Source organism: Ciona intestinalis, unplaced genomic scaffold (assembly GCF_000224145.3).
Source record: "Ciona intestinalis unplaced genomic scaffold, KH HT000174.2, whole genome shotgun sequence".
NCBI lineage: Eukaryota > Metazoa > Chordata > Ascidiacea > Phlebobranchia > Cionidae > Ciona > Ciona intestinalis.
Window position 1 is genome coordinate 241,205 of NW_004190496.2, and position 14,933 is coordinate 256,137.

The window sequence follows — 14,933 nt, forward strand, 5'->3', positions numbered from 1 at the left end:
AATATCCTGATCGTGTTTTAAACAATTAACAACGGTCTGTGGCAGTCGTGAGGATACGGTTTTATAATTCTATGAACGTACTTTGTTTGCTACCAAATACGAACAAGAAAATAGAATAAAACGGTGTCTATATTTACCGCTACTATGTTAGCAAGCATTTTGTTTAGGCAGAGTAAAACCTGTATAATATCACAAATCAATACTATACATTTTTTTTTTTTACAAATCAATACTATACAAGATAAATGATTTAATATTAATCGGTTGATGGCGCCCTCTCTCGTATTTATAATGCACCCGTATGGCCTCCTAATAAATCCATCTAAACGGCTAACGTGTCCCATTTTAATCTGTCTAATCGCGGATAACTGACATAAGATCATGCCAAACAATCTTTAGTACGTGTAAAAGCAATCAGGTCTTTCCTTATTGGAAAACCAGTAGCGCAAGACTTCAAATTACTCATTGTAAGTGATATTGGATTTGTGTATGCACAAAATCTATACATAGTAAGTTGGGAGAGATGCATCATTTTTCTTGTCTTTTATCATCCCATGTTGTAAAAAGCGAAGAATTTTTACAGGATTATATAACCGTATCCTATATTGGTAATTGTTCAAAATACTATCAGAAAAAATTGGATATTAATTGTGTGACGCTCTTTGTGAGGATATGTTTATATAAGTCTGTAAACAATCTTTGCAATCATCAAATGGGACGAAAGAAGAGCATGTAAAAACCATCTTACTTTATTTTAAAAACATGGACCATCTTATCTCCAAAAACACATTTACTGTTCACGGAACATATCACAGTTAATTTAACCCTTTTCAGATATCACGACACTGAGAACGTAAACAGCAACTTCTTAAGCTCGATGTGGCTTATTTCAATCACTTTCCTATCAATTGGCTACGGTGATTTGGTTCCAAACACATTCTGTGGCAGGACCGTCTGTCTTCTTACCGGCATCATGGTGAGATTTTGCCGCAATCAATCAATGTGTGGCGTATAAGGTTAAGTTGGGACGAATTTGTTTTGTTGATTCGACCTTAAAGGGCCCGGGTTCGCGCAGCATTAAATAAAAACAAGTTGGAAAAAACGTCGGAGTTAACGGAGTATTAGGATGGGAAAAACAGGACACATTTAACAATATAGTATTGTAGGGGAGGATGGGACACCTTTAGCACATAATATCCAAATATCCTGATCGTGTTTTAAACAATTAACAGCGGTCTATGGGAGTTGTGAGGATACGGTTTTATAATTCTTTAAGTGTTCTTTGTTTACTAACAAATGAGATGAGCAAATAGAATAAAAATGTGTCCCATCTTCCCCCACCCTACTATATTATCCAAATATTGTGATTGTGTTTTAAACAATTAACAACGGTCTACAGGAGTCGTGAGGATACAGTTTTATAGTTTTTATTCAAATTTGTTTTTATGGTTCGATTTTAAGGGCTCGAGTTCGCACGGCATAAAATAAACAAAAAAAACGTCGGAATTAAAATGGAGTATTTCTAGTTTAAAAATGCGAATACTGTAACAGAAGTTTGAAAAACAAAGAGTATTCATTTTCTGCTATACACCCATAAAGGCCAAATTCAAGTCTCAATGTATTTCATTTTTATCCACCAATCTTTTTAACATTGAACATTGATTTACCGGTTTCGTCATTATAACATTTGATTTGACATTACATAATTATAAATATTGATTTTTTTCATGCAATATGAAACATTCTATATGATGATAAATCCAGGACTGTTGCGTAATGAGTTTAAAAGGAACCCAAAAAATGTTTTATAACTTTAAATTTTAAGCATGCTTTTTATTGCATAGTAGGGTGGGGTAAGATGGTGCGTAATTTTATTATTTTTGATTATTCTATTTTGTAGCAAACAAAAAATATTTAGAAAAATATGTAATCGTTTGTCTGTGACCCAAACGTTGTTTATTGTTTAAAATACGATTAGGAAATATTGGATGTTATGTTCTAACGGTATCCATCTCACACCGCAGTTCTATACACCATTCAGAATATAGCTGGAATATAATTGACTATTTTCTCCCACTTAATGAAATACGTAATAGGAAATAATAAAAAAAACAGACATTATTTGACGTGTAAAAATTTCATTATAAATTGTTTTGTTCATTCAGAGCGCCGTAACAAAAAACTTTTTAGGAAATATTTAAAAAGCATTTCAAACTAAATAACATCGGTATTTCCACGCAATAAAACCCATAACTTTTATTCCAGGGTGCCGGATGTACTGCTTTAGTTGTCGCTGTCGTAGCCAGAAAATTAGAGCTCACCAAAGCGGAAAAGCACGTTCATAACTTTATGATGGATACTCAGTTGTCGAAACGCGTAAGTTACGTTTGTGCGCATTATAGTCTAGACTGGGAGTGATATTAAAATAGCTAAAACTGACACGAAACTTCACGCAGGTCAAAAACGCGGCCGCTAACGTACTCAGGAAACATGGCTGATATATAAAAGCACGAAGCTGACAGATAAACTGGATTCTACTAAAGTTAGAAGACACCAGCGCAAGTTTCTGCATGCAATTTATCAGTAAGTGACCTCTGTTTTATAATTTTAAGGTAAAATATTTTTTGAAGGGTAGATTTTTGGGGATGAATGAATAACTTAATCAATGGGTGAATAAAGGAACAAACGAATGTAAACCTGAAAACCTAAATAAACAATAAACATGCACATAAATGAATGTAACTTATATATATCCTCGCGTGGCGGGGCAACGACATTCGTTATAACACGGGTGTTCTGTTTCATAAACCTCGTGCCCGTTTACGAGTTACCACGTATGTAACTTTGTGGATGATTATCTTTTTGATGGTTTTGATTGACTGCTCACAACTGTCCAGCTGCATTCATAATTTAATGACTTATTCGATGACCAGTATTGATTCTGACCAAGACAGATGGACTGTTGGGATTTAATAATAACAATTGAACAATGGAATAGCAGTGGGCTATACTGGAAGTGAAAAAATGTGAAATTGTGGTCTGAGAACCAAACCGAATCTTTATATAGTGGGGTGGAGGAATATGGGACACTTTTTATTCTATTTTCTCGCCTTACTTGCTAGTAAACAAAGAAATTCCAAGAATTATAGAACTGTGTCCCCACGACTCCCATAGACCGTTGTCAATTGTTTAAAACACGTTCAGGATATTTGAATGATATGTGCTAAAGGTGCCCCATCTCCCCCCACCCTACTATAGCTGTACAAGATCTTGTGTATATTGAAACACTTTTGTTTTAATTAGATTTAAATTGGTTTTAATTAAATGCAACTCAATATGAGTTAATTTATATGGTCTTGTGGGTTCAGCGGCCACGCTTTTATTTAACACTTTTCCTCGAGTAGTTTGGTTACTGTTTTCGAGTAGATAAATAACTATTTGTGTTTTGATATGCAAGTATAATATGCACTTGAACTCATATCATCATATCATCTGTTTTTCTCATTACAGATTACGTAATTTTAAAATGGAGCAACGGAAACTGAACGACCAAGCCAACACCCTTATTGATTTTGCAAAGGTGAGATCATCTTCGGCTACAATTAATTTTTAGATCTTTAAAAATGCATTTTGGATTTATAATTAGCTGGGAAACAGTGAGAATATAAGAATAATAGAAATAATATAACTTTAATGGTATAGTGCAGTAGAGTAGGATGGATACCGTTAACCTTTAATGTTTTTTTCTAACCGTGTTTTAACAACTAATAACGCTCTTTTAAAGTCATGAGGGTTTGGGTATATATTTTTGTAAATATTTTTGTCTACTACAAAATGCAATAAAAGAGAATGAAATATGTCCCATCTTAACTCATCCTACTACAACAGCAGATGGGGGAAAGGGGATGAAAAATGGACCATGTTACCCCAATCTACCATATTTGACATTTAACGTACATTATAATGTTTTTTTTTATATTTGTGCAGATGCAAATACGAGTTTCGGACATGTTATCTGAAATAACCACCCGGCACGAAACGGTTGAAGACAGAGTGTGTCAGATCGGGACTCGACTTGAAAACTTAGAACAACAAGTCAGTAAACTTCCCGAACTGCTCGCTGAAGTTGTACAGACTCAACTTACAGACTACTTTGATCGTGCGATAGCAGAACGAGTAAAGCGACGGCCGAGTGAAGATATGTCGCCTGAGACTGCTAGCGATCGCTCTCAAAAAACTTCCAGTGTCACTCGCAGGCAGTCATATTCGCAGTCAAAGTCGCAAGCAGTCGACGGCAGAAAGACGAGAGAGGGAGCCAGGCACAGAACTGGATCTTCGGCGTCGTCGATTTCTTCGTGGGATCCGGGACCCGCTGGGTCATCAAAGAAGGACGAAAACTAGGCGGGGTTTCGGCGCTTCAAATCCCGCCGGGTCCACAATTTGTCGTCGTTCTCCGACATGGTAGAAGCTGTCGTCGCTACGGGTGCGAACAAGTAGTATAATTACTGCGTTTGAAAAACAAAGTTCGATATCGTTTACTTATACAAGGAGGTCGATACGATGTGTCTTCGAAACAGCTTAACAATTTCTTTCGCCATTTTCTTTTCTGTTCATACCTCGTTCCTGCTTTGAACTTATCACTTTGCTTACGAGTTTCCAAAATTCTCTATCGCTGACGTCACGAATGCGTATTTCGAAAATACAGACTGGTACGCAGCCAACCTTTTTAACCAATCAAATCGCTCTGTTATGCTACGGTGACAACGAAAATTACATACCACGTTTAAGACGAAAAACGGGGGTAGCTGCAAACCAGTCTGTATTTGAGATACAGACTCATCTTACAGACGAGCTACTGGATTTGCTTTTATTCTTCCTTTATCAGCTTCTACTGCTAGATCATGCTTCGTCTGTATAGACGCTTTCTCATGTTTATGCACTTACAATAAGTGTTCGTTCACATACTACTGCATACACATATAAATATTTATAAATTATGTTTCGTTTTCACCGGTTTTAATCTCGTTTCTTTCTTCACTGACTTGTTTTACTTGGCTACGCTAACTGGCCAGAACGCACAGATATCATTTATGTTCCAGTAGCACTTGGAAGTCAACTCAGTCAATACGAAGTCATATACAATGTACTTCTTTCTGTTTTGCATTTGCTTCAATACAAAGTTTCAGTCTATGTAAGGTGTCCTTTGGCCTCCAACCCAGAGGTTACAGATTCAAGGCTCGCCACTGGGACTATGCCCCCTGGGCAAGATTAACAGCAATTGCTCCAACCCCGTGGAACCTTATGAGTTGTCACCCATGCATTAAAAAAATCTAAAAATGTAATCACTCCTAAAGTTACGTTAACACGTAAGCGGGCACACGATGTATTGCCCGCCACGTGAAAATACAACAAGTTACATTCCTTTTGGCCTAAAATTCTTCAAAAAGATGGAACTCTTCAATATATTTTGGACGGAATCCGAGGCACTTACAATGCATCGTATCAACGCATGAGGAACATTAGTGTTACCAAGTACCTATAACAGGAAAGGAACATATATGCCTGATGCTAAACATTTTGCTGGTGCAGAAGTGTAGCAGCTAGTGTACTGATAGAGCCGTAGTGTGCAATCTGCTACATTGCTTCTTCTGGTATAAAAGAAACAATATTAAACGATGCAAACTTTGAAAAAATAAACATTTTTTTACCCTATGCTTCTGGTACAAACGCTATGTTTGAAAAGGAAGCAGCTCGAGGCGAACAGGCCTCAGGTGCGTCATCTAGTGGTAGGGTGCTACTAGGAACGCCTGACGTTGGGGGCCCTTTGTAGAACCACCATGAGAGAAGGTAAAATATCCCACCAAAAAAGTGACCCGCGAGTGCTGAACAAAATATTATAAATAAATATATTAAACATTTTTATCCTGGGACCTAAGCAAAATTTCAGTCATACATGAAAAAGGAACATACCAATAGCTTTAAAAAATAATTACCTACAAAGTAACTTGCATACCTCCTGAACAGGCATGAGGTGTATGAAACAGAACATCTATCTTATAACAACTACCTTTGCCCTAGCATTCGAAAACAAATACTTTTACTCAACAACTAATACTAAACCACTTACTGATCGCCATAAACCGAACTGCCAACCCTTGGTTGTCGTAAACCCAGCACGACCCTCTGCTCCCATCACAGTCGTCCATCTGCCATAATATGCAGATTGAATCAATGAAGCTTCCATAGAGAAAAGGACCTGGGATTCCACCAAGACCTCGAAGGAATAACCACTGGATACCAAGGCCAAAAGATCGCAAAGATTCCGGTACTATCCTGTTGTTATAATGTTATAGGATTGAATGGATGAATGAAACTTATTTATCCTGGCGTAGCAGGAAAACCACAGTCGTTATAACATGGATGTTCTGTTTTAATACACCTCGTGCCAGGTGTTGAGTTGTCATGTATGTAACTTTGTTTGTGATAAATTTATGTCTGACAAAGAGATCATGAGGGGCTACTTGGTTGGGAAAGTTGTTGGTGAATGTTTTGACCAAGGACCGTCGAGGACACATACGATAAATAAGTTATATTTTAAGATATAACGACTTACCGAAATGTTACCACCAATGCAGGAGTTACTGCAATAAATGTGAAGAATACCATCAGAAATGCAATCGCTAACCAAGCGGGTAGTTTGCTACATGTTGTAGGACACCCACCAGGTGTCGCTGTTTGTCCAAATTCATCGTTACTTGCAGGGATGCATGAACAGTTTACAAATATCTGTAAAAAAATGTTTGTATAAAAAATAATAGACAGAAAGTAGCGCTTAGTATATATCATTGATAACTGTTTGAATTTTGTGATTATCTGTAGAAAAATGTTTGTCAGACACAACGTGACAATGATGAACAGAATGTAATCAATGCACAGCTTGTATCATATCATTAATGATTGGCTGATAAGTGACAGTTGATGGTACATTTGCCAATAAGGCTAGACAGTGGACACTGCTTCTACTGCGAGCAGATGTGTCCTTGGGCAAGAGATTTATGAGAATGTCCAACCCAGTGGTTTCTTTTTGGCTTGTCTTAAATGTTAACCACAAATAAAAAAATTTAAACAATCCACAAAGTTGCAAATGTTATAATACGGTTGGGTAAGATGGTTCATGATTTCATTTTATTTTCTCGTCCCATTTGGTAGTAAATAAAAAATAATAACAGAACGAAATAACACATCAGTAAAGTCTAGTTATTTTATCAATACACACTTACAAAATATGTAACTTATGTGCTAACGGTTTCCCATCTTACCCCACAGTACTATACATAATTAATTCCATACATTCATCAATGTCACCTTGCTTTGATTGACAGTTTGTCTATTCGTGCAGCCAGCATGACAGCCAGAGAAATAATTCTTTCCGTCGCTTCCACAAACTGGGGAAAAGAATTCTTGCGAACACGAACAGTTTGAATTACATTCAGAGTTCAAATCCAGTGAAAAACTTTCGTGAGATTCATTTCCGGAATAACTGCATAAAGTATTGCTATATGTAAATGTGAAATTGAAACAATTTCCCTATAAAACAGTAAGTGATTTTACAGTACTTACTAAAGTCTTTTATATACACATTCATATATTTCAATAAAAGTTTCAATAGAAATAAAATAATAACAAAATAGTATAGTAAAATAAAATGGTAATAATATAGTCAAATTTTCCTTTAAGAAAGTACAACATTTTGTATGTTTATCAATCTCGATACAATAGTTTTTATTCAAATATGAATGTATTACAATATACAAGCCTGTAATAAATCCTATGAGCAAGTATTTATTTTGTTCAGTCCTAAATTAATCTTTTATATTTACAATTTCACATTGTTAAAATTGGTGCACCTTACACAACAGGTCACAGCATACAGTGTTTACCCTTGTAAGGTGCATGCGAAAAGTTGATAATGGTGCTATAGTGAACGTCAATTAAAAGTCAGTCAGTCGTTACATGCTTGGTAAAGTTAATGAATGTTTACATAAATTCATTATTATTACCTGTATGGTATGAGAACTCCAGTGGTTTGAACACTTTCGCAATGCATCAAGACGCCTGGGCTTAGAGCAGTCACAAAAAAAGCTGTTGCTGCGCAAAATTTTATAATAGCTGGAGTTTTCCATTGGAAACGCTTGACGAGAAAACCTCCAATTAGGTGTCCGAATACACCGGCAGGGACAAGAATTACGCCTGAAATAAAACAAAACTTTTATTATATATGCAAGTTAAAGTGCTAATAATTAATTACTATAGGAAAGATATGGGCGCCAAACCTGGGGTGGCAGGGTAAGCAGGCAAACACTGGAACTTCTTGCGTTGCATTAATCAGTAAAAAATATAAATGATTAAGTTAGATTTGTTTTATAGGAATGCAAGTCTAACCACCCCCACCTCCCCTGCATTTTAAAATGTTTAGCGCCTATGATGAGATATATATATTTTGAATAAAGAGCATTTATTTAAAATTTGATCCTCACTGTTATTTCGTTTGAAGTCATTTAACCAGATGCAGTATAGTGTGGGTAACGGGTAAGATGAATACCGTTAGTATTAGTACACGACACCCCAATCTTTTTAGTGATTTAAACAATATATTTCTGTAAATATTGATAAACCATCTTACCCCAACCTACTTTAATAAAAAAATGTCCCATCTTTACCCAATTAAAAAATATAGACATTTCTACCTGAAAACAATGCTGATCGGCTCGCAGTAATGTTAAACTGATTCTCAATAACTTTGGCGAGAAACGCGGACACCCCGTTGATAATCAGCATTTGGCTGCATCCGCCAAGTGTCAGTAGAGTATAGGTCGGATTTCGAAGCAGCAAAAACAAAGCTTTGTGAAAATTCCGGACTTTTTCTTTGAAACAAACGTTCTGGTTGATGTCTTTTGCATAAACTGACCGATGGACCTCCGATTTACGGTTTAAGCGAAATTCCTCGGAACCTGAGAAAATAAAACACGGATTTTCTTGTCAGTTTCATTACAACGTAACAGTCTATACGTAATACGGCAAGATTGTCCTTTTTAAATGGCGGGAAATGATGACGCAATTAGATAAATGGGTATTTTATAAACTTACCCTCACGACCCTATAAGAGCGTTGTTGTTAATTATTAGAAACACGATTAGTAAATATGGAATATTCTGTGATCGTGGTATATCAATCTTACCCCACAGTACTATATGTTACGTATACCTGGTATCGTTTTAGGGAATGTGCAAAATGGGATAACCAGCAAGAAACACACACCAGCAATAGCGAGCGGGGCAATCCACCAAGCTCCCACCCAACGTGGATCAGATGGTGTTAGATTGACGCTGTTAAAGTGGGACGGTTTAATTATGCGTTTTGTATATATATTAGGGTAGGGGAAAATGGACACATTTTCATTCTCGCTCCATTTGGTTTTTCAAACACAACTTAAAGAATTTTAAAACCGTATCCTCACGAGTGCTATAGACCGTTGTTAATTGTTTAAAACACGATCAGGATATCTGGCTATTAGATGCTAAAAGATGTCCCATCTTACCCCACAGTGGTATATGTATTTTTGTTTTTTTAAGTTTAAAAAAAGAAAATCCTAAATAAAAATCTCCAAACATGTTACAAATTGAAACTGAGTTAAAAAAAATACTTAAGCGGTGACTCGTAAGCGGGCACGAGATTTATGAGATAAAATATCTGTGTTATAACGTCGTGTTTCAGCCACGTGAAAATATATTTAATAACTCATTTGCTCATTAATTCATTCAGAACAATACCAGTAAACGTTAAGAGTAACTTCAAATACTTTTATTAAACAAAACAAACCCGTTATAAAATATGAATTATCTTTTAGGGACATGTAGTACCGTGGGGTAAGATGGGACATCTTTGACACATAATATACGAATAACCTGATCGTGTTTAAAACAACGGTCTATGGGAGTCGTGAGGATACGTTTTTATAATTCTTTAAATGTTCTTCGATAACTATGAATGAGACAAGAAAATAATGAATGGGACAAATGGGACAAGAAAATGGAATAAAGATGTCCCGTTTTCCCCATCCTACTTATATTTAGATTACATGCACGTGTGTGTTTCTCCTACTATTACATTACATTATACAGCTCACACTTTACCGCAGTGTCGTAACTCAATACACCACAAAAGAAAAGTTATCGCAGACGAGCGCATTATATAAACATACGATATATGATGTCATGGGACATCTACATCTCATCTATTGTTCGTGCTGCATGAAACTTATACACACACACCTGTCTCTTGAAACTTGATCCACATCTACGTATACATCCAGGAATAAACCGCCGAGAACGAAACCCAATACCGGACCAACTATGCCAGCCGCATTTGCAATACCTGTGCAAATTTCAAAACATAAATACATGATGAATTTCAAAACTTAAAGGTGTTTTAACAGCTGTTGTTTTGTCGCTATATTCCGTCTTTTCGTTTAAAATATTTCTAAATCTTCGCTACCGTAACCGAATAGACAAATAAAAGTTATTATTATTGTTAAAAACATAATACATACAATGGGCATGTGAATTTTGAAACAGCGCGAATTTGTTTATATAAACTCTGTCTGCTGTCAGATACAATAAATGAAAAACAGATTTTACGACAAGATAAATTAACTCTAACGTTAATTACTTCTCTAAGATAAAAAACTAAAATGGATTAAGGCAAGGTTTTTTAAGATTTTTTTAATTTTTTTTTTTAAATATTTGTTTACTTTTGCAGAACCTGTTTAGTTTTAATAAAACCTATAAAATCATCATATAAAAAACTGTGTCTGTGCAACACAATACAAGTATAACATCTTCTACGATAAGAAAATATGTTAACCGTTACGACACATGTTGTATTTTTAAACATTACTCGTAACTTTAACACGTAAGCTATTTCTGTCACATATAAATGCAAAACAGTTCTTACGACAAGAATAAGTGTTGGCCATATTAAGGCATTCTAAACTATAGTCGTTGTTATGTCTTTACACGAACATAATCTTGTCGAAAAAGCTGTTTTGCATCTAGTTACTTTTAATAATTCGCACAACTTAATTAAAACTATATGTTTTGCATTATTTTACTTACCTAAATATACTGAAGCCGAATTCTTTGCTACGTTTCCCTCAATATATGCCAAGCCTAATGTATACAAGGGTGTACTTCCGCAGCCCAATAAAAGTTGTCCCGCAAGTAATACGTACATGAACTTTTTGAGTTCATTATTTGGCTCCAAGGTGCAATCTAGCTGACTTGTTGAGTTACAAATCACTGAAAAAAATGGCGAAAGTTGGTTTTGATTTACGCGATGTGTGTTTGTTTCACCACTGATAGATAATAAACGACACGAATCTCGAAGATCTGTACCACGAATATACTTTTAAGATCAATCTTCATTAATACATTGACAAAGCGACCTTTAATTTCTGACCAAAAACAAACAAAATGCGTGATTTATATTGATGGTAAGGTCGCTTTGTTTATAATTATGAACCTTTGTCCACACAGGCCTTTTTATAAACTTTGTTTAAACATTAGCGCAAAGTATCCGAATGTTTATGTTAGGTTGGGGTAAGATGGCGCATCGTTTTAATCTCTTTTAGCTTCGTGTTTAGTAATAAACTAGGAATTATTACCGCATGTTCATAAAAAGATCGTTGTTATTTGTTCAAAACACTTATATGAAGTAGGGTATTAAGTGCTAAACGGCATCCATCTTACCCCATTTATTACTATATCTTATTTTAAAAGAAGTACACAATAAAGAAATAGCACTTACCGGACGGTAATTCGTCCCCGTAGTCATACAATGGTGAAATGAAATGTGGTAAAGCGTACACGAGTGACCCCAGCCCAAAAATCGCGCTTCCAATTCCTACTATTCTCGGTCTATTTGCGGTTGCTCCGAAATAGGTCACAAAAACGGTAACCACGCAGAAAGATATGTCAAAGCATATCACAATCAATGCTGACTCGGCACTGTCCAGTGAAAATCGTGTTTCCAGCGTACTCACGTTAATATTCGTTATCCCGGCAGAAACTACAGCTGTAAAAGAATGCACTTATTATTGCGTGGGAAAGTGGTGTGCAGAACTTGCTCGTAAACAATGGCTTAGACTCATAGTCAACGTGTAATTAGGCTCTGTTGTTTTTGAACTGATGCCTTTTACAGATTATTCTGTGACCGAGCGCAGAATTATCTGTTTCAACATCAAATTAAGTATATCCATTTGCAATGTAATTATTTGATAGCATCGCTCTGACGCAATGGCAATATGAATCACGTTGTTGCCTATACTCATATATATCAACTATAATGTCAAGGTGTTTGCTTTGTTTTATGTTGCAATTGATTGACTGCAGTCAAAGGACAATTCTCACGACCGAAATAAACGTGTTTCTGTCAGCGTAATTCATCTTGGCAGGGTGCTGCGTCCTAGCAATAAAATGCACATAAGAGGAAACGCAGTTCAAGCCCTAGCAATGAGAAAAATGTACAAAAATGCTGCGGGCACATAGCTTTCTAGGAAGCCACAAACAGGACTATTTTTATTTAAACCTATTAAAGAATGTAATGTAAACACCTACTTGATGCGATGGCCAAAAGGCAATGAACCACAAGATACCATCTAACTTTGTTGCAACACGTCGTCGCTGTTGGTTTCGTCTCAACTTCTGTAGAGCTACATTCTCTCATCTTTGTTGTGATGCGTACAAAACTGACTACTTGTTTTCTACCTGCGTGACCCTTAAATTGTTGACGCGTCTGCCTGTCTTGCTACGGAAAAAAGAGTATCGCGCTGAAGTATGTCGCCTACACGCACAGGCAAGCAAACGAGAGACAGCACGTCGCGGCGTTTCGTGAACTGTTTGCTGGGCGCCGGGTATTTCTTGCACGCACAATATAATAATGTCGCATGCATCGGAAGCAATATGTAATTAGATGTGTCATTCCGACGTTTGCACCCCAGCGGTTTGAGGTCGAATTTAGAACCTAATCCCTTTCCTGAATAACTGTTGTTTCTACATTTTCAATCCATAACCAGACATCTTACAAGATTTATTTTTATATAGCCTAGCCTACTTTTCATTTTACTTAAATTCTAGTTTTTCTTTTTTTTATTGGGTAATATATTTTAAACAGTTTCTGTGCACGTGCACAGTCAGGTTAATACTGGTGGTACAAATTCATGCTATGCTATATATGTTTTAAGCCAAAGTGAGATTTTAAGCGGAATTCATGCAACGTATAGAAACGCCCACAGTGGTTCGTGACTGCTGTTAGCAAAATGCATAATTAACTTTCACGAAGCGTTACATATAAGCGGGCATGCCTCAATCACGGTATAGTTGGTAGTTTAAGTACATATCTGTCTGATTTACTTTGAAATATTTTAAGCAATATCCGCGGTCTGCTGCTCTGCTGCTAAACGTGTAAATTTATAACTCAATTTTCGTTTATGCTAAACTGATTTGAGAATAAGAATATACTAAATGCATTAAGTTTATATAATGTTATTACATTGGTGCCAGTAATAGGCCTTGGTATAGTTACTGTATGGCATAGATTTTAAAACCAAACCGTGCCCCTTTTTTGTGAATATTATGCTTGAAGCAGTTTCGTAGCCTATATGCAGATAAAGTTTCAATATTTTCGAAGCAAAAACGATTAAACTGGTTTATATATTTAAATTAAGCATTAAACTAGGTTGTGAAAAATGATATCAAACATATTTTCGTACACTGGTATTCTATATGTCCTCACATTTCACAAAAACTTATTTGAGAAATTTTTTCTATACAACTCTTTACTTCCCCGTGCGGATATAAATTTTAAATTTAAAGTAAACTTTAACAAAGCTGTAATTTGACTACTGCATAATAAATTACATTTAAACAAGGATTTAATAACTTTGAAACAAAATATATTACCGAACGTATTCGCTTCGAGAAATCTTAAAACATTTAACGCGGGTTTTAAATGTAAACCACCAAAATTTGCGGATTAGATACAACTGTGAAGGTTTTCTTAATAGAAAACACTTTCTTTGGTATATAGGTCTTCTAAATATAATACGTACCTTTACCTTTGTTCAATTATTTATCGGGATTCCCACCCTAAATAACGGATCCTAACATTTCTATACTTATTGTATAATATTTTAAAGATTGGCAGGTTTTGCTAAAATCAACCTTTTCAGTGACGTCATAGTTAAGTATGTGACGTCAGAGCAAGAATAATACCATGATATCTCCGAACACATTTTTGGCAAAGTAACTTTCATAAAAAATATTTATCTCTTCAAATACGAGAGCAATTTTCGGACACAACGAAGAGCAGAACACAGATCATTATTTTTCTTAACGGTTTATTATACAATGAACAGCACCAAGTAAAACGTTAAAATTTAAATCTTTGTTTCGCTGTTACATATCTTTCTGAAAAATAAAAACAAGATTAAAATACCCTTATAAATTTATGTGGCTGGCGTTGGTGGAAAGCCACTACGGCACGACAAGCCCCCAGCCAATGGTAGTGGGTTTCTACTCTGGTGAGAAACCCTTGCGGGATGTTACTGTCCACGCAGGTTAAAGAAACCCCATAGACAAAAATAATACAACGAGAGCACATAGAAAATGTGCACAACAAGGAATACACCAACAAAAAGACAAAAATAATAGAACGAGTGCAGCGACATACATGTGCCAAACACACAACAGCTCAATCATACAAAAAGGGGGCAAGGACAAAAAGTAATTAACGCGGACATAATCATTGAAACATCTACAAACAAAATATGGTTCAAATCCTGAAAGATAATCATCTGCAGTGTACACCATATTGAA

The 14,933-nt window shown here is 35.8% G+C and overlaps 2 protein-coding genes across 2 annotated transcripts in view; one reads left to right on the plus strand and one right to left on the minus strand.

The window, feature by feature from the left end:
* LOC100181189 (small conductance calcium-activated potassium channel protein 3-like) overlaps positions 1–5,421 on the plus strand; it is a 17,227-nt gene extending 11,806 nt beyond the window's left edge. The window contains 6 exon segments of the mRNA XM_018816298.2: positions 835–976; positions 2,266–2,376; positions 2,457–2,481; positions 2,484–2,583; positions 3,511–3,580; positions 3,988–5,421. Of these exon segments, the coding sequence (XP_018671843.1) occupies positions 835–976; positions 2,266–2,376; positions 2,457–2,481; positions 2,484–2,583; positions 3,511–3,580; positions 3,988–4,401 (862 nt within the window). The 3' untranslated portion in view covers positions 4,402–5,421.
* Positions 5,422–5,586: 165 nt separating this feature from the next.
* Positions 5,587–12,850, minus strand: LOC100178826 (solute carrier organic anion transporter family member 4C1; the record flags this gene model as incomplete). The annotated part of the gene is given in 12 exon segments (XM_026839231.1): positions 5,587–5,648; positions 5,709–5,882; positions 6,128–6,333; positions 6,614–6,786; positions 7,366–7,540; positions 8,061–8,250; positions 8,748–9,011; positions 9,265–9,386; positions 10,332–10,434; positions 11,175–11,357; positions 11,866–12,132; positions 12,675–12,850. Coding segments are annotated over 11 exon segments (1,965 nt in total). The 3' UTR covers positions 5,587–5,648; position 5,709.
* Positions 12,851–14,933: the final 2,083 nt, after the last annotated feature.